The 19,378-nt window shown below is 43.4% G+C and overlaps 1 protein-coding gene across 5 annotated transcripts; it reads left to right on the top strand.

Moving 5' to 3' along the window:
- The first annotated feature begins 1,373 nt into the window (after positions 1 to 1,373).
- On the top strand, positions 1,374 to 19,007 carry NEU3 (neuraminidase 3). Of its 5 annotated transcripts, none has more exons than XM_026010471.2 (4): positions 1,381 to 1,474; positions 1,880 to 1,975; positions 6,491 to 6,702; positions 13,998 to 19,007. In XM_026010471.2, exons 2-4 carry the CDS (start codon positions 1,951 to 1,953, stop codon positions 15,075 to 15,077), a joined length of 1,317 nt encoding a protein of 438 aa, XP_025866256.2. In that variant the 5' UTR covers positions 1,381 to 1,474; positions 1,880 to 1,950; the 3' UTR covers positions 15,078 to 19,007. The 5 variants fall into 5 exon arrangements, with proteins under 5 accessions (XP_025866259.2, XP_025866256.2, XP_072582030.1 ...); XM_072725929.1 differs by having other exon boundaries at positions 6,491 to 6,696; XM_026010472.2 differs by lacking the exon at positions 1,381 to 1,474 and having other exon boundaries at positions 1,654 to 1,975; positions 6,491 to 6,696.
- Positions 19,008 to 19,378: the final 371 nt, after the last annotated feature.

Below are 19,378 nucleotides of genomic sequence, written 5' to 3' on the forward strand. Positions count from 1 at the left end.
AGAGTGGCCAATAGAAAATTTATCAGAAGATATCTGTATAAGTTGCTGTGAAGGCTGGATGAGGAGTAACTGTTACAGCATGGAAACCTGGGAGGTTCTCATCTGAACCTGTTTGTGAAACCTGTTTGATCTGAGTCATGGATGAGGATTAGTGCCAAACGTGTCCATTTTAGATGAGAAACTAAGACACAGAAGTTAAATAACTTGCCAAGGTCACTGAGCTAAGGAGTAGAAAGTAAGGATTTAAACCTACTCACTGTTTCAGGCATAAGACTGAGATCATCAGTCAAAGAAGAATTGAGGAAAATTTGGCTTTAGATATTTTAGATATTTTTCTAAAATTGACCTGGTGATTTAGAGTTGGTGATTGTGACTTTGGAGAAGCCTGGATGAAGAACCCTAGGACTTTGTATGAACTAATCTTTGAAAATAGATTTAAAAAATTTTTTTTAAATAAAACCTGAAATATTTTAGAAATAATAAGGTTTAAAGAAGAATAAAATGAACCACCTTAAGATAAATTACCAATACAATTGAAGTTTCATGGGTATCCTTGATATGTTCTACTCCCTGCACTCTAAGAAGTTAACTACTACCCTGAATTTAGTATTTATTATTCCTATGCATTGTCGTTATGTCTGTCCATTAACAATATATGGTATTGTTTTATGTGTTTTAAACTATATATGGTATTTGGTTAAGGGTTCCCAAGACTACCCTCTAGATTCGCACCCACTAGAAGGACTCCTAGGACTCAGCATTAGAGTTGCGCTCACAGCTAAGGTTTATTACAGCAATGTAGTAGGGACACATTGGATCATAAGAAAAAGACACAAGCGGAGTCTGAAGGATCCATGTGTACTATTTCTTCTGCTTCTCCCTCTCATTAGGCATTGGGCTAAGCACACTTTTCCCCAGCAAGGAAAATGCAGCATGTGTACCAAGTTTCTTGTTTCTTCATAGTGAATCCATTAGAGACTCAGCACTCACAGTTTTATTGAAGGCTGGTATGTGAGCACCCTCTGCCTAGCATGCCCCCAAATTCCAGACTCCCAGAAGAAAAGCAGATGTTCAGAATAAACCATATTGTGTTCAGTCTGTGCACAATCTACATTTATTAGAATTCTGTAGAAAGAGCTGTCCTCCCTCCTCCATTCATGTATTCAATTATATCAACATGAACTCATGGGTTTTTATTCAATGGGTTGTAACATTATTATTTTCTCAATATATAATCATGCACACACACATTTAAAATTATATGCATGACTTTTATTTTTTTAAGGGCGGATGTCCAATGCTCTGGATCTCCGGTCCGTTTTGTGGAGTCCTCTCTTGCGGGCCGGAACTTTTGCTTGGCTGCCAGGCTGTCCGGGGAAATTTTAGGCGGTGATACCTACCCACTGAGAGGCAACCCAAAAGATAAGAGCTTGGGGCGAGGGGACCGAGGGGGAGAAAACGGAGCGGAGCCACGGTAGGCCCGGGGCCTGAACCAAACTCGGGGCTGGGCTGGAGCGAGCGGTGGTCGGAGGGGAAGGGGCAGGTGCCAGGCCGCGTCCGGAGCGCTGCTACAGGCCGGAGACCGCGCGGCCGAGTCGAGCGGCGAGGGGGCGGGGCCTCGGGCGCGTGCGTCCCGGGGGCGGGGCTGAATCTGGGGCGGGGCCAACGGCAGGGCCAACGGCAGGGCCAACGGCCGGCCAGCTGCCGCCTCCGGGCGTCCCCGCCCCCGCCTCCCGGCCTGTCAGTCTGGGCGTCGCGGGGTCTGTCCGTCTCCTTCCCTGTGGTCTTGTCGCCCGTTTCTTCAGTTTCCGTGGCTTGCTTGCGAGTCCTCTGCGGTCATTCTCTGCACCCCCTCCCCCCACCGCCTCCGTCTCCTCAGCCTCGGTGGTTCTCCCGCGCTTCGGTGCCTGAGACCTGAGGGCCGCCCGGCGCCCAGCTGCGCCCCGAGAGATGGAGGAGCCGGAGTCCCGCGGAGGTGAGCGGGGGCTGCGACACTGCGACCATCCCCGAAAAGTGGGGGAAGCGTGCGTGTGGGGACAGGCTCGGCGCCACCGTCGGGTCCGAGGAAATCCAGTCTGGGGGAGGATATTGAGTCAAAGCCACGCAGTCGGCTGGGATCTCAGACCTGGCCAGGGAGGATTCTTGGCTGGTCTATTTTTGTTTCCCTTCCAGTGAAGCCAAACCTAAGCCTTAGAGTTACCATTTTAGAGATGAAAGGGAACTGAGCCTGGGGCAAGTCTTCTCTCTAGAGAGGGGTGTGTGGGTCGTCGGGAGTCCTGAGGGGAACTGAGGCGACCTGGATCTTGGCCTGTTGAGTGCCCTTATCTAAGCTGTCCCCTCTGTTGGCCTGAGCTCTCCCACCTGTCCAGTGAGGGGGATTTGGAGTACGGGTCGCCAAAGGCCTGACAGGATGAATGCTCTTTAAGTTATCAGTTAGGAGTAAATAAGTGAGTTAGGAAGGCCTCCTCCTGGGGTTCACTGGAAGCTGCCGGATGCACGGAGTCAACTGGAAGACTTTGGAATTACACTGTCCATTACAATGCTGAGGAAAAAGTGGCATTATCCCTTTTACAAGTGAGGAAACAGGTGCAGAGGTAACGTGGCTTGCTGATCTGTGTCAAAGTCCAGGCTACACTACACCCTCTCCCAGTAAGAGAGCAGGGAGGCCTCCACTTACAGGTGATCATATGGAGCAGCAATGAACAACTGGAGTTCTCAGCTAAAATGAACAACTCCAAGGCAGAACTCTATCCGATTTCTTCTCTATCATTAGTTCCCAGTATGTGGTTTGTGTGAAATAGTTTGGGTTTCAGCACCAGAGTCGTCATCTGTGTTACTTACCACTGTCATCAACGTGATCGGCGTAATGATAATTAGCAAAAGTTAAAGTAATGAATAACTAATAAAAGGTAATGATAGTGACTCTGGTTGTTATAGAGACAGCAAAGCCATAAGCGAAATTGTGAAGACATCAAAATTTGTAATATTTTGGCTTCTATAGTGCTTTAAAGTTTAGAAAGCACTTTTGAGTGGTTCTTCATATTGGTCATCTTAGGTGGGTGTTATCCACATTTTTTAAAGCAAGGAGTCCAAGACCTAGAGAGATTAAGTGAATAGTACAAGGTCACAGGGAAGTATAGCTGGGATGCAAATGAAGTCCCATTTGACAAGCCTTGCTTCTGCTTTGGTGCTCTCCTTGCTGCTTCTCCTTTTCCTTTTTCCTAGTCCCTCCTCCCCACTCCTTGCCTGTCTTGCGCTCCATTCTATCACCCAGAGAATTCCTGTTTCCATGTTAACTAATGATGTTAACTAATAATCATGTGCTGACTGATGGTTAATAGTGTTGGTATTAACTCATAAAGTGTGGGTTAATAAAAATTTAAAATATGGTCTTTCCCAGAGGCAGAGAGGGATTTAAATGCTTTTAAGAAGGAGAGTTGTAACTGTTATCATCATCAGCACCCACAGATTTCAAGGAATAAAACTACAGTTGATCTTGAACAACACATGTTTGAACTACACAGTTTCACTTATATAAAGATTTCTTTGAGTAAGTATAGTACAATACTAAAATTTATTTTCTCTAACTTGTGATTTCGTAACATTTTCTTTTCTTTAACCTTATGGTAAGAATACAGTATATAATACATATACAAAATGTATAATACATATACATTTCAAAATGTGTGTTAATTGATTTTATATTATTGGTAAGGCTTCCAGTCAACAGTAGGCTATTCTTAGTTAAGTTTTTGGGGAATCAAAAGTTATACATGAATTTATGACTGCTGGGCTGAGGGATGGGTCAGCTCCCTTAATTCCTGTGTCGGGTCAACTGTAGAATGTGCAGTGACTGACACTGCAATAAAAATATTAACTGCCATATATTCAGTTCATATTATGTCATATCATAGGCTCTATAACAACCAATTTAACTTTATAACTTAATTCTCTCAACAACTCTACTGAATTTTATACACAAAGATACTGAAGCATTAGGAAAGTTAAATAACAAGCCGAAGGTCATATAGTGCCCAGTGTGGTCCAAATCCTATGTTCTTAACCATTACACCAGCTTGGCTCAGGAGCAGATGTTTACTTAGAAAAAGCCTGATCCCCCCCTGGCAGGAGAACATGAATTGAGACAGAGGTGTGCTTTAGTACTGGGGGAGGAAGACAGTTCACACTTGCCTTTCAATTCTGTTACTGAGCACCTAGAATTGGAGTGAGGGGAGGCTTTTCTTCTGGACTCTGGAGGCCACCTCCCCAGTCCCCTTATGGTAATGAGCCATGGTTTTTCTTTTTTTAAGTTAGAAATAGGTGACCAAATGAATCATTCATATGCCATTGGATAATCAAGTTTGTCTTGATTGACACTAGGCAGCTGTAGCCAAAAGCAGTGCAGCTTTTTCTTTCAGTTTATTACCCACAGAATACCTGGAAAATTGATCTAAAATGCATACTTGGGGACGCCTGGGTGGCTTAGTGGTTGAGGTCTGCTTTCTGCTCAGGATGAGATCCTGGGGTCCTGGGATCAAGTCTGGCATCGGGCTCCCCACAGAGAGCTTGCTTCTCCCTCTGCCTGTCTCTGCATCTCTCTGTGTCTCTCATGAATAAATAAAATCTTTAAAAAAAATTAAAATAATAAAATGCATACTTCATCATGCCATTCCTCTGCCAAAAATTCTTGAGTGGCCCCTTCTCTGTGGGATAAACACCTTAATAAGGTATCAAAGCCTCCCAGGACCTGGACTCTCCCAATCCCTTCAGTCCCACCCTTGCATTCCACTGTACTCATAATGCACGAACGATAGCTCCCACAGCTCACTGCTTCCTGTCGTTTATAGGCTTTTCACATCCATTCCCTCTGCCCTTTTTACACCTCAACTGGCTGACCCACTGTTCATCCTTTAAGATCCAGCTCACCCACTCATTCAGTCATTCAACAGCTATTCATCAAGTGCTTGTCAATTACCAGACATGGTTCTGGATGTAAAGACGTGGTGGTGAATAGAACAGACCTATCTCTGCCCTTTGTAGAGCTTTTGCTCCGTAATATATATCAAACAAGTATAGTCTGGATGATAAGTGGCATGGAGAAGAGAGCAGAGAGAGGGGATAGTGAGGAGCAGGGGAGTTGTCAGGGAAGTCCTCTATTAGATAACATTTGAACAAAGCTGAAGTAGTTGAGGGAGTGAGCTCTTGGTTATTTAAAAGGAGAATGTATTTGAAAGGCACAGAGTGTAAGATAAGAGACAGGAGCTCACTTGGCTGCCCTGATCTGGACAGATGCCCTTTTCCTGTTTTCCTGAACACTCTCATGTTTACCTCTAATGTGGCACTCACTGCGTGACATTGTAATTGTCTGTGTATGTCTGTTTCCCTCACTTGGATGTGGGTTTCTTGAAGTCAGGGACTTCTGATTCCTTTCTGTCACCTCAGCGCCTACCTAATATCCTGACTTGGAGTGGGCACCCAGAAATATTTATTAAATAAATGAAGAAGGCTTTCTGGGCCTTGTTTTTATAGCCTGACAATTTTTATAAGTGATTTATGAGAAGGTTTGAATGATGGGTGGTGAGAGAAGAAAAAAAATAGAATTCTAACCCTGGTTCTGTCTGGCTTAATTCCCTTTTTGGGCCTCTGAGAAGTAGAATACTTGATTTTCTTTGAGAAGCATCCCTGGAGACTTCCATTTTCAGCATTATGGCTGGCTAGCTAACCCCTTACATGGTGGATAAAATATAGCAAAGTCCTTTATAGCTAAAATGGCAAGAAAGTAAGAAATTCCCAGGGGCCTAGAAACCAAGAGTAAACTGAAAACCAGCGTGGTTAGCCCTCACCTCAGCCACCCCGGGTTTTTGCTGATCTCACTTACCTAGAAGTTTGGGCTTTAATAGACCTGCTGTTGCAGTAAATGCAACTATGGCCCAGATGAGTTAGATTGTCATTGGAACTGAGATCCCTGCATGAAGCTGGGCCCTTGAAAATCCACACCTTTTGATGAGGTGGACTAGGCAAAGATACAGAGAGATGACAAAGAAGACTGCCTCTTATCCTAGGCTCTAGTAGAGGGAAAAGGTTTCCCCAGTTAATTCTTAACCACAGGCATTTCCTCAAACGGATTTGGACTTATATATGTTACCCTAATGGCCTAAATACTCCAAAGAAATTGACATTAGAAACCATCCAGGCTGGTAATACCCCTGGATGCTTGGCAGAAACATGCAGAATCTCTCTAGAGAGATATACTTAACACAGGCTGTGTAGGAATCCCATAGTCTAAAGGATAGATTTGTTCAATGAGAATGCGTATTGCTTGCTTTATACTTTTGCAATCATGATGTTACTTTTGTATAAGAAAATAAACATTTGAGTAAATCTTTGCCTCCCGGTGTGTGATCTCAGAAATGGGATGATAGAGCAGAACTTGTACGCAGGTCAGCATTTGGGTATGGACACGCATTTAGCTGCCTCCCTGTCCTTGCAGAGGTCATGGAAGAAGTGACATCGTGCTCCTTCAACAGCCCTCTGTTCCAGCAGGAAGACAAGAGAGGGATCACCTACCGGATCCCAGCCCTGCTCTACATCCCCCCCACCCACACCTTCCTGGCCTTTGCAGAGAAGCGCTCCACGAGCAGGGATGAGGATGCTCTCCACCTGGTGCTGAGGCGAGGGTTGAGGACTGGGCACTCGGTACAGGTGACTCCTCATCCCAAATCTGTCTCTGAGCCTCAGTCTTTCTCCACATTGCTTAGAGTACTTCAGGGTCCGTGCCTTTTCCTATCAGTACTGGAAAATCCCTGTGTGGGAGGAAGAAGAAAAAAAAAAAACAGTAAAAGCAATGGCTCTCAGAGTACTTACTGTGTGCCAGGCACACATGGGCTCCTCAACAGCCACCCTGTGACATAGGAATGGTTGTCAGTCACGTTGTATGGATGAGGAAACTGAGGCTCAGAGACGTTGCCACTTGTTCAAGGTCACATAGCTATACTAAAACTACAGAAGCAGGCTTTAAACTCTGTCTCTGATTCCAGAGGCCTCCATGGTTCATTCATATTCAACTAACATGTGGTGTGCTTTTGATTCCCATTCTCTTTTGTTCTTATAAGTCACCCAGGAAGTAAGCATTATTAGTTCAGTTTTCTGGTGAGGGATCCTGGTCCTTCGGGGGGTACGTCTTGTTCAAGACCACAACTAGCAGACAGTGGGGATGAGGATAACAACAGTCCTCCTTTTCCTGCGTATTTTATGTGAGGTGCACAGTATTCCTGTTGTACAGGAGGAAACGGGATTAAAGTGGCTTGACTCAGATACATGCCTACCAAGCCACAGAACTGGGGTTGGATCCCTCACCCCTAAGTAGCACATCTTCACTGCACTTTTAGAGGAGATTGAGTGCTTCCTTTGGGACTGTTAGTGTAGGGTTATTTCAGATCCCATTTGTCTTCTGTAGAGCTGGCTGAAATGAGGATCAAATGGGATAATGGATTTGAGAGTCTTTTATAAACAAATATACAAACATAGATTTCTTTATAATAGACACTCTATTCCCCCTCATGCACCCTGGTTTTCTACCCACGGAAATATCACCATTAAAACTTTACGTCTACAGGAATGCCTTTGTTTGCTATTACAGTCCAAATGCTTTTCTGCCATAGGTGAGCCTTGCCAGCACCCCCTGCCTCTGCTCTGGATGACTTGCTCACATTTTCTTGTGGGGAAGATTTTTACTTTGGGGAATTTCCAGTCCCTGCTCTTTCACTCTGTCTTGCCATGAGCCTTCTTCATGGCTTCCCAGGACCAAACCTCTGCTTGTATCACTGGCCTCCAAAGAGGCCCAGCCCTGCAGCCCAGCTTGGAGTTACAGCTTTTTTGTTTCCTCCAGGACTACGCATTGACTGTGGTCTTGTTGTCTTGCTTTCTACCGCAGACCGTTGGGCTGTGAAACACATCTTACCAGACCATGCCTGACATAACCTCACTGCCCAGCTGTCACAAGCAGTTACAGATGCATCCATTTTAACTCAATCTCCCTTCTCTATATTTTATCACTTTTCATTTTCTGACTTACCCAACTGTAGAATCTTGAAGTTAGAATAATCATCAGCCTAACTTCTTTCCCAGGACAGAGAACTTCTGTATTCTCTTGGTAGCTAGTAATAGCTTAGGGGTTAAGAATATGTCTTTGGAGTCAGGCAAAACCTATCATTTATTGGTGGTGTGAACTTGAATGCCTGACTCTTCTGTTTCATCATCTGTAAAATATAAATAATAGCAGTTACATATTAGGAACTCAACATTAGTCATCCTCCATAAAGGGTCTGCTTACACAACTCTTCAAGTGAGAAACTTAGTCCTGTGGCAGCTGTTAACTTTTGTTTTTGGAGTGAAACAACCTATACTTCTCCATAATTAATTACCCATTGGTCTTGTTACGGTTTCTGGGACAACTAATCCATACATAATATAAAGTCCCTTTTCCAAAGAATGCTCTTTGATGTACCTAAAAAAAGCAGTGTTCATACCCTCCAATTCCTCCAATCTGGGGGATCACCAGCTTTAGTTCTTTCAGTGGCTCGTGAGGCCATAGTCTTAATTTAGTTTCTGGTCCCTTGAAAGCTGTGATTACTGTCTTTGGGAATTTTTAAATATTATTTATTTATTTATTAGAAACAGAGAGAGAGAGAGAGAGAGAAAGAGGGGGGCAGAGGGAGAAGCAGGCTCCATGCAGGGAGCCCGACGTGGGACTCGATCCCAGGTCTCCAGGATCACACCCTGGGCAGAAGTCAGCACTAAACCGCTGAGCCACTGGGGCTGCCCTTGTCTTTGGGATTTGATCTGGGATGTCAGTGTCCTTTTTCAAAGAATGGTACTCTGAATATAGGGCCCCTAAGGATAGATGGACCAGTTCAGCAATGAGGTAGCTACTCATTTTATATTCTTGTCATGCAGTCTAATGTAGCATCTGCTTTTTTTCCAGCTGCATAACACAAGTTGACTAACACTAAGTAGATTGTCAGCTACCAACCTCTGAATCCTTTTCGCATTTGCTGTTTTAAAAAAATTTTTAGCGGGGGCACCTGGGTGGTTCAGTGGTTGAGCATCTGCCTTTGGCTCCAGTCGTGATCCCAGAGTCCTGGGATCAAGTCCCACATTGGGCTCCTCACAGGGAGCCTGCTTCTCCCCCTGCCTATGTCTCTGCCTCTCTGTGTCTCTCATTAATAAATAAATAAAATCTTAAAAAAAAAAATAGGGATGCCTGGGTGGCTCAGCAGTTGGGTATCTGCCTTTGGTCCAGGGCATGATCCTGGAGTCCTGGGATTGAGTCCCACATCTCTCCTGTGTCTCTGGCTCTCTCTGTGTCTCTCATGAATAAATAAATAAAATCTTTAAAAAGTAATTAATTAGGGATCCCTGGGTGGCGCAGCGGTTTGGCGCCTGCCTTTGGCCCAGGGCGCGATCCTGGAGACCCGGGATCGAATCCCACGTCGGGCTCCCGGTGCATGGTGCCTGCTTCTCCCTCTGCCTGTGTCTCTGCCTCTCTCTCTCTAGCTGTGTCTCGATGAATAAATAAAATCTTAAAAAAAAAAGAAAGAAAAGAAAGAAGGAAGAAGGAAGAAGGAAGAAGGAAGAAGAAGAAGAAGAAGAAAGGTGGTAGCTAGGGGATGGGGAAGAGGGAAATGAGACTTGTCCAAAGGGTATAACATAGCAGTCATATATGATGAAAAAGTTCTAGAGATCTGGTGCACAACGTGTCTCTAGTTAACAATACTACAATGTACACTTAAAATGGTTAAGATGCAAAATTTTAGGTATATTTTACTATAATTTAAAATTTTTAAATTTTATTTACTTCTTTTATTTACTTCTATTCTATTAAATTTTAATTAATTACCAAACCGCTGCGCCACCGGGGCTGCCCTTCTTTCTTCTTTCTTCTTTCTTCTTCTTCTTTCTTCTTCTTCTTTCTTCTTCTTCTTTCTTATTTCTTCTTCTTCTTCTTCTTTCTTCTTTCTTCTTTCTTCTTCTTTCTTTCTTCTTCTTCTTCTTCTTTTTTTAAATTTTTTTAATTTTAATTTTTATTTATGATAGTCACAGAGAGAGAGAGAGAGAGAGGCAGAGACATAGACAGAGGGAGAAGCAGGCTCCATGCAGGGAGCCTGATGTGGGACTCAATCCTGGGACTCCAGGATCACACCCTGCGCCAAAGGAAGATGCTTAACTGCTGAGCCACCCAGGCGTCCCTCTTCTTTGTTTTTATGAGTTTTTAGTTACTTTAGATTCCTCATGTAAGTGGAATCATCCAGTATTTGCCTTTTTGTGATTGGCTTATTTCACTTAGTATAATGTCCCTCAAAGTTCATTTATGTGGTAGTGCATGACAGGATTTCCTTCTTTAAGGCTGAATAATATTCCATTGTATGTGTATACCACATTTGATTTATCCATCCACCTGTTGATGGACACTTGGGTTCTCCTACCTTTTAGCTATTGCAAGTAATGCTGCTGTGAACATGAGTGTGCAAATATCTCTTCAGGACTTTGCTTGTCATTCTTTTGGGCATATATCTAGAAGTAGAATTATTGGGTCATGTGGTAATTCTGTTTTTAAGTTTTTGAGGACTCTCCATACTGTTTGCCACAATGATGACACCATTTTATATTCCCACCAAGGGTGTACAGGATTCCAATTTCTCTATATCCTTGCCAACATTTATAATTTATTTTTGATAGTAGTCATTCCAGTGCATGTGAGGTGCTGTATTGTGGTTTTGATTTACATTTCCCTAATTATTAGTGATGTTGAGTAACGTTTCATTATGCTTGTTGGCCATCATGTTTGCTGTTCTTTAATCATGTTCTCCATCCAGATTTTTAAGCCCAAGACTTCTATTTCTGTCAAGCCTCAGCTTGTTTATGTCCCATTGCTCCAGCTGGTTGAGATCATTTACATTCTAATTCTTTCATGTTTTAGTTACTGTTTCTTCCAGCTTCATGTTAACTTTGTATTAGACTTATCTGGCCCAAATAATTTTCTCCTCTTAGCCAGTAAGAGTGGTTGAGCTTCTGACTTCACAGTGACTAGACTGGCCAATAACTTCATTGAATTTAACAATGTTTAAAGTGTTTACAGTGCACAAGGTACTCTGGTACAGAATGGGCTGCCTCAGAGATACTGACTTCCCTGTCCCTTGGCCAGTTCCAGGAGACTGAAATGGCCTTGATCCAGAAGGCTTAGAGAAAGCTCTTCTATAAGATGGGAGTTAATTCTAGGTCCTTATGACTCTGAGAGTCTCTGATGTGAGCTTTGCTTAATAACATGTTTTGCCCATTTATGCAGGGATTAAATGTTTTATTTCACATAGTTAATACATTCATGTGGCATACATCATATAAAACACTATAAAAAATATATATCCCATCCTTAGTGCCCTACTTCCTATAGGTTGTCACCATTGTTTCCTATGTACTCTTATAGTGCTGCTTCTTACAGAAACAAAGAAATACAAGTATATATTCTTAATACTCCCCCTTTAAAATTTTTTAACATGAAGTGATAATACATATATAGAAAACAAATGTCCAGTGCACAAAACATGAATGTCTACCTGTGAACTGAAAAAGCCAACACTTGTAGACTCATCACTTAGCTCAAGAAATAAAATATTACCAGCACCTCAGAAACTTCTCTTATCCCCCTTCTCTTTCTCAGAGGGAATTGATATCCTGATTTACAGCTCTAGTTTAGTGTTTTGTTTTTTTTTATTAGACTTTATTATTTTTTTTATTAGACCCAGCATGGGACTTGAACTCATGACCCTGAGATCAATAGTTACATGCTTTACGGACAGAGCCAGCCAGGAGCCCCTAGTTTTGCTTGTTTTTCATCTATTCTTTATGCTTGGCTTCTTTTGTTCAATATCTTTGAGGTTTATCCAAGCTATTGTGTATGGGCTGCTCTGAATATTATTGTACGTGTTTTTGCTACTGTGTGCGTGCATTTTTGTTGAGTTTATATCTAGAAATGGCATTACTGAATTAGAGGGTAGGTTTATATTCCACTTCAGTAGATAATGCCAGCCAGTTTTCTAGAGTGGTGGTCATGAGAGCTGGTCTACTTCAGTTTCACCCTTACTCTGTGCATTTAGCTCTTTGAAGTTCTGCCGTAAAGCATGGGAGTTTACCAGGGCCCCAAATTTTTGCCTTCCTGCTCCCATAAGGCTGTCAAACAAATTGTTCATCTTTTCAGCTTTTCAGTTCTCTTTTAGAATTAGCAGAGATATCCTGAGAGGAAAAGGGACTTGAAATACCAGGCTAGCTTCTCTGAATGAACTTCTCTCAGTTCTTGGCTTATAATTTTTCATTCTCTTACTTTCTCTCTGGTGCTTTTAACCAGATGGTTTTGTTTTGATATTTTATCTGTCATCCCTAGTCTCAGTGGAAAGGTTGGTTCAAACTAGTTTGCTGCTATTAGATTTTTCTTCTTATTTCTTATGCAAAGGGTAGCATACTATATACATTGGTCTGTAATTTGCTCTGTTCATTTGAGATCTATCTCAGTGTGTAGAGGCCTTCCTTTTTTCTTTTTTCGTCTCTTGCATTGTATGTTCATTTAACCAGTCCCCTACTGATGAATATTTGGGTTCACAATATTTTGCTGTTCTGAATAGTGCCACAGTGAGTAATCTTGCATATATTTAATTTGATGAGCAGATATATTTTAGGATAAATTCTCAGAATTGGGCATGCTGAGAAAGGATAAATGCATCTGGAATTTTGACATGCCCTACATAAATGTTGAACCATTATGCACTTCATTGCATATAAGAGAGTGCCTGTTTCTTCACATTTTTTTCAGCAGAGTAGTGTTAAAGATTATGATGTTGCCAGTTTGTTAGAAGAAAAGTGTGACCTCAATTTTAATTTTAATTTGCTTTTCTCTTTTATATGTGAGATTAAACATATTTTTATTGTTTTTTCCTCTTTCTGTGAGTTGCCTAATCTTGTTCTTTGCCCATTCCAGTTGGGCTTCTGAAAATTTTCTTACCAATTTCTAATATAGTTTTAAAAATATATTAAGGAGGTTAGGCCTTTCTTTGTGCTATTTCTGATTACGCATTATCTCATTTTAGCCTTATACCACAAACTCCTGTGTGAGCATGTGTTACTATATTTTCTGTTTAACTGCTGAAGAAATTGAGGTTAAGTAAGTTTAAGTAACTTGCCCAAGTTCACACAAGAAGTGATGAAGGCTGCTTCGAACCAGGTGTCTCTGATTTCATGCTTGAGTTTTTAATGACAGAGTTATGAATAGCCTCCCCAGGATAGTAGAGAAAGGAAAAAAAAAATCTTTGCTTAAAATTTCTCTTTATTTGCCTGAATTCCATATTTGTCTGCCTTGCTTTGCTTTTCTTCATCTTCTTTTCTTTTTCTTTTTTTCCCCTCTTCCTTCCTTTTTTCTTTCTTTGAAAATATATTTCTTTAGCTCCTATCATGTGATAGGAGATAGGTAGGCACCAGAGATACAAAATTTGAATAATTTTATTTCTGTCCTCAAAAGACTCAATCTAGGAAGGGAGCCAGTCACATAAAAATCATGATCATCATATAATAAATGCTAAAATTCTTCTGTGTGTACAAGGAGGAAGCTACCAACTGCTTTTGGGGGGAGTAGGGAGGGGAGGAAGTTTCATAGAAAGTTTTACAAAGGAGGTGACTTTTGAGTGTGGAGGGTGAATTGGGCATCTATACAATGTGAGGCAGAGTGTTCTAGGCAGAGAGGACAGCATGTACAATATCTAGCATTGCCTCTTCCCAGCAGTATAAATCATCCTATAATATTTGAGAATTAGTGAATATTAGTGAATACTTGATTTCATAGATTTTAATACCATTTATTTCTTAACACTGAAAAATACTAATGCTCTTTCAATGAGCCTCATGTCATCCTGTTAGTCTCTTACTCCTGTTCTCTCTCCCTTCCCCTTGTCTAGTGGGAACCCCTGAAGCCATTGATGGAAGCCACGTTACCTGGGCATCGGACCATGAACCCCTGTCCTGTGTGGGAGCAGAAGAGTGGCTGTGTATACCTATTCTTCATCTGTGTGCGCGGCCATGTCACCGAGCGTCAACAGGTCATGTCAGGCAGGAATGCAGCCCGCCTCTGCTTCATCTGCAGTCAAGATGCTGGCTGTTCATGGAGCGAGGTGAGGGACCTGACTGAAGAGGTTATTGGTGCAGAGGTGAAGCGTTGGGCCACATTTGCTGTGGGCCCAGGTCATGGCATCCAGCTGCAGTCAGGGAGGCTGATCATCCCTGCATATGCCTACTACATCCCTTATTGGTTCTTTTGCTTCCGGCTACCATGTAAAGCCAAGCCTCATTCCCTGATGATCTACAGTGATGACCTAGGGGTCACCTGGCACCATGGCAGGCTCATTAAGCCCATGGCAACAGTGGAGTGCGAAGTGGCAGAGGTAACTGGGAGGGCTGGCGACCCTGTGCTGTATTGCAGTGCCCGGACACCAAACAGGTGCCGGGCAGAGGCTTTCAGCATTAACAATGGTGAATGCTTTCAGAGACCAGCCCTGAGCAATCAGCTGTGTGAGCCCCCGCATGGCTGCCAAGGCAGTGTGGTGAGTTTCCGGCCCTTGGAGATCCTTCATGGGTGCCAGGACCTGAGTGGTAAAGATTCTCCTACCATTCAGCAGAGCCCTCTGCTGGACAGCTCACTGTGGCCAGAGCAGGAAGGTGGAATTCTGTCCAAATCTTGGCTCTTGTACTCACACCCAACCAGTAAGAAGCGGAGGGTCAACTTAGGCATCTATCTCAACCAGACCCCCTTGGATGCTGCCTGCTGGTCCCGCCCCTGGATCTTGCACTGTGGACCCTGTGGCTACTCTGATTTGGCTGCTTTGGAAAAGGAGGGCTTGTTTGGATGTTTGTTTGAGTGTGGGACCAAGCGAGAGTGTGAGCAGATTGCCTTCCGCCTGTTTACAGACCGAGAGATCCTGAGCCACATGCATGAGGATAACACCGGCCCTGGTAAGAACTCTGAGCCAACTGAAAGCTAAAAATTGGCTTAGGACCCAATTTTCCATAGAAAGGAAACCACAGAAGGCAACCACAGCCAGGATAATGGAGGCCAGGTTAATAGAGGTTATTAAAGTCTACAGAGAATCCAAAAACTTAGTATTCTGCTCCCCACCTTTCTTCACTTCTCCAAAGAGCAAAATGAAAATTTTGCCGTAGCTACCGCAGTGGAAAGAACTATGAGTTGGGAAACGATGATGTAGTCCTTGGTTGTGCCACTGGCTTGCTTTGGGACCTTGGATGTGTCACCTGAACTCTCTGGGCCTCAGGTCTCCATCTGTAAAATGAGAGGATTGGTTCTGTGATTTTTCTTCTTCCCATTCCTAGGAACGGCAGAGTGACTGCATAGTCCACGATCAGTGAGTCCTGGCTGTATAGGTCTCTGATAGGACTCTGATCTCAAAATGGAAGTCAGAGGATTCATCTTTTCCAATGACTCACCACTCATCCAGGTGTGAGGCTACAAGCAGGTGTTCTGGCACAAAGGAAGATCTGGTTTATTAAGAACAAACACACCCTCACCCTTTTAATCATGCTTAGAACTCTACAGGCTCTCTATCCTAGAGGAATTGGGCAGAACAGTAGAATCATGAGGTCACCTACCTTCTCCAGCTTTGCAGCTCTGCTCAATCGTCCCTTCCTCAGCCAGAATGCTTATTTCCTAGGGAAAAAAATGAGAAACTCAAAGCCAGTGGCCCCCAAGGATGATATTTACTATTTCTGATGGCATCACTCCTATGAAAGATGAACCTGAAGTACGTGTACTAGGATGGTGCCTAATGAGAGAAGGACACGGATCAGGACTTTAAAGCATTAGACAAAACTTCCCATGTTCTCTGCCCTCAAGGAGCTCACAGTTTATGGGACTAGAAGTGTGAGAAAATTCAAGCAAATCAGTGCAGCTGGTTTGTAGATGTTGGGCTTTAAGTTGGGGTGATGGTAGCTCCTGATGTCATTGTCTTAGTTGTATCTTCATTGTGCTTGGAGTCAGCAGCCCCAGGGCTTGGCCAGGTCGCTGGGTTTCCCCCAGGTCTGTTTTTTTTTTTTTCTCAGAATATTGCTCTGGGCTAGTCACTCCTTTTTACCCATGAAGAAGGTCTTCACCATTAGGAAGGTCTCTGGACTCCAGACCTCTGAATCAGGCCTATTTTTTATACCTACTGCAATCACTGTGAAGTTGAGATGCCTCTTTGTCTGATAGATTTGGGGCTGAAATTTGCCAGTGCTGAATGTCTCAGATGATACCAGATTGGTTCCTCTTATTTTAGATTCAGTTCTCCATAGCCTGTTATTATAACAGAAATTCTATCAAAGATATGGTTTTTCTCCCTATTTTAGGAGAAGAATACCTCCAACTTGTATCAAATAACTAAATTTGGTGCCAAGTAATGGCCTGGAGAGCAAGTCTTGGTTGTAGAACAGAGCCCAGGAGGCTGGGGGTTGCAGTTGCACCTGTCATATGGGGGAGAGTCTACCAGGATGAAGGTAGAGATTAACTTCACCTACTTCTGCATATGGCTTTAAGCCCATGGCTTAGAGTGACTTTTTAAAATTCCCTCAGTCTCTCACCCATTTGTCAAAGTTATCCTCCTAGTACACAGTTATGATCACTTATTCACTCATTTCTACATTTATCTAAATATTTTTGAGAGCTATGCATAATGTAAGGTGCTTTCTATTGCCATTCCCTGATTGAAAATCATTTGTGGCTTCTCAATAGCCTACTGAAGGGTTTTTACATTTAGTCTGGCATGTAGAACCTTCCATTTTTGGCTGAGATAATGAATACAAATCACCACACAAATCTCTAAACAAATCTCTCTTTGTATGAAGCCCACTCAGAGAAGATCTCTGTCAAGTTGGCAGTGGAGGGGGTGACAGAATTGGTGGTACAAGGAGGAACAAGGGAAGGGCAACCCATTCCTGAGTAGTGGAAGCTTCTTGTTCTGCAAAGCTTCTTGTTCTGCAAAGCTTTTCCTGACCATACCCCAAATAGATAGGAACTGTGGGGATGGCTTCCTTCTCTAACAGGGTCTAAAGGATGAAGAGAATGAAAAGCAAGAAAAGAGGGTTGGGGACAAAGGGAATCCAGAATGAGGATTAGGAAGAGGAACAGAGTGGGCAATAGCAGCTATGAAGAAAGAACAGCAAGGAAGGAGTCCCGGCATGTTTAGGAGGTGAGAGAACATGGCCCAGATATGAGACCTAGGCTGGAGAGGTGGTGTGGGTGGTGGCTGCTGTGAAGAAGAAATGACAACAGGCTGGAGCTGTTTGCCAAAATGTGGGGGAAGGGACAGATGCCCACACAGGCTGGCAGTTTAGGCTACTGATAGGTTCCTACTCAGCCCTGTAACTTTAAGCTGTTTTAACTCGTTCATGTTCCAGGTGACCAACAGAAACAGCTGTAGGCACTCTGACTCTCTTTGTGCCAAGTACCCAAGGCTTTCCAGGCCCCTGGGACCTTCTTACGACACTGGCATCCTAACAGAGTCCATTTCAGGCCCTCTCACGTTGGTAGAATGAAAAAGTTGGGGCAGGTAATGGCAGCTGTGAAGAAAAGAGGAAGGTAGACTGGAGGCATCTAATCTAGAGGCATGAAGAGGACTATAGAGGCTGTGGTCCCTTTGCCCCCAGAGGCTCCCACCCTATCTTTGGACACTTAGAATGGATCCATCCAGCACACATGGCTCATCACTGGGAGAGCAAGAAAGCATAGGTAGGGGCCTCCTGCTGCTGGTCTGTGTCCAAATCCACCTCCTACCCCTTCAACTTGCTGGTCCTGCTCATGCTCCCAAACCCCTGATGCCTTCACTCCTAGGCTCCTACTATTTTTACTTCAGGCCCTTGTTATTTGGTGGTTTATTTGGATCTGTTTCTCCTGATCACCGATCTCCCCTCATATCCTTGGGATATCATGCAACTGTAGCCATAGATAAGAGACATTGCACCTTGTTTCTTGGGTAGCCCAAGGCACCCACAGAAGTCAACATAAGGCTGCCTCCCCTGCCTTCTCTACCGGGCAGTAGGTTTCAATACTTCTACTTCAGCCAGATTAGGCTGCTCTGTCTTCTTCAATAGGCTGAGTGTTTTCCCCACTGCATTATTCAGTACATGTCATGTCATCCTTTCCTTGCTCCTGCAGTGCATAGTTGGAGCCTCCCTCCCTCTGGTCATTACCACAGGGTGCAATATATCATTATTGTCTGTCTTGTGCCCTCTAGGCATCTGCTGGGTTGTGAATTCCTTGAGGGCCAAATCTGTATGAATCCTCTATGCTTTTTACCTTGAATTATAGTGATTTCTTTATAAAAATGCTTTTTCTATTGGATTCTGAACTCCCTAAGGATAAGGACTGTGCCTGATTCCTTTCTGTGTCCTCTGCACCCAGCACAGGGCCTGGCGCAGAACAGACAACAGTAAAATTAGGCTGAATGAATAAAGGAATCAAAAATCCTGGCCTTCTGGAGCTAAGTGAGAAGGCCGGGGCAAGCTACCCCATAGGGAGGAGCATATTGTATCCCTCTGTGGATTGGATGGTGCTCTAAACCCGCTGAACACTCACCCTAAATGAGTCTTCTTTTTGCTGGCCTACATCCGGGTAAGTCACAGTGCTTCCCGGAAAAAGAGCTTTTCTCTGGCTTTAGCTGCCTGCCTGGATGTGTCAGAATCACAGCCCAAGCCCAAAGCCAAGCCTTGATTTGGGTTCTCATTTCAGTGCTCTTTCCCCTCTGTCCCTAATTGGAGTTTCTGTAACTGCCCCTTATCCAGGACTCCAGGAGAGATGCTGTGCTTCCAGTGTGTAGCGAGCATGTCTTGGTTCTGTGATACCAAGTGCCAGAAGTGCCCTCTGTGCTATAGAAACTACCAGGACTCTTGGAAACAAGAGAGATGAATAAAGAGTTTAATTCTTATGACTGCTGTTTGTTTTGTTGTGGTCAAACTGTGAGGTGATTATCAATCCTAAGTATCATCATACTTATATCTAGTTTGTACCCAACTTCGTTTGAAAAATGGATTTGAGGCCTTTTCTTGCTTTTCATCAGAACTTTTACTTCCAGAAAGCTTTATTGATAATAATCCTTTGTACTTTTACACATTGACATTGGAACATAGTTGCTTTTTTGAGGGAAGCAGGGCAGAGATTACCATGACTGGTTAGATTGCACATTACACATGAGCTATAAAGTAATTAAGTGAGGGAACCGGTATACACAGAATCTTCCCATCTGGTACCATCCAGTCTACCTACCCTGGGGCTTGTCACTGCACATCTTCTTTTTAC

The sequence above is a fragment of the Vulpes vulpes genome, chromosome 11 (assembly GCF_048418805.1).
Source record: "Vulpes vulpes isolate BD-2025 chromosome 11, VulVul3, whole genome shotgun sequence".
NCBI classification, from domain to species: domain Eukaryota; kingdom Metazoa; phylum Chordata; class Mammalia; order Carnivora; family Canidae; genus Vulpes; species Vulpes vulpes.

Coding starts and splice junctions, on each gene's coding strand:
- NEU3 (XM_026010471.2), top strand. CDS start 1,951: ATGGAGGAGCCGGAGTCCCGCGGAG. Junction 1,976..6,490: donor GGAGCCGGAGTCCCGCGGAG/GTGAGCGGGGGC, acceptor CTGTCCTTGCAG/AGGTCATGGAAGAAGTGACA. Junction 6,703..13,997: donor GGACTGGGCACTCGGTACAG/GTGACTCCTCAT, acceptor CCCCTTGTCTAG/TGGGAACCCCTGAAGCCATT.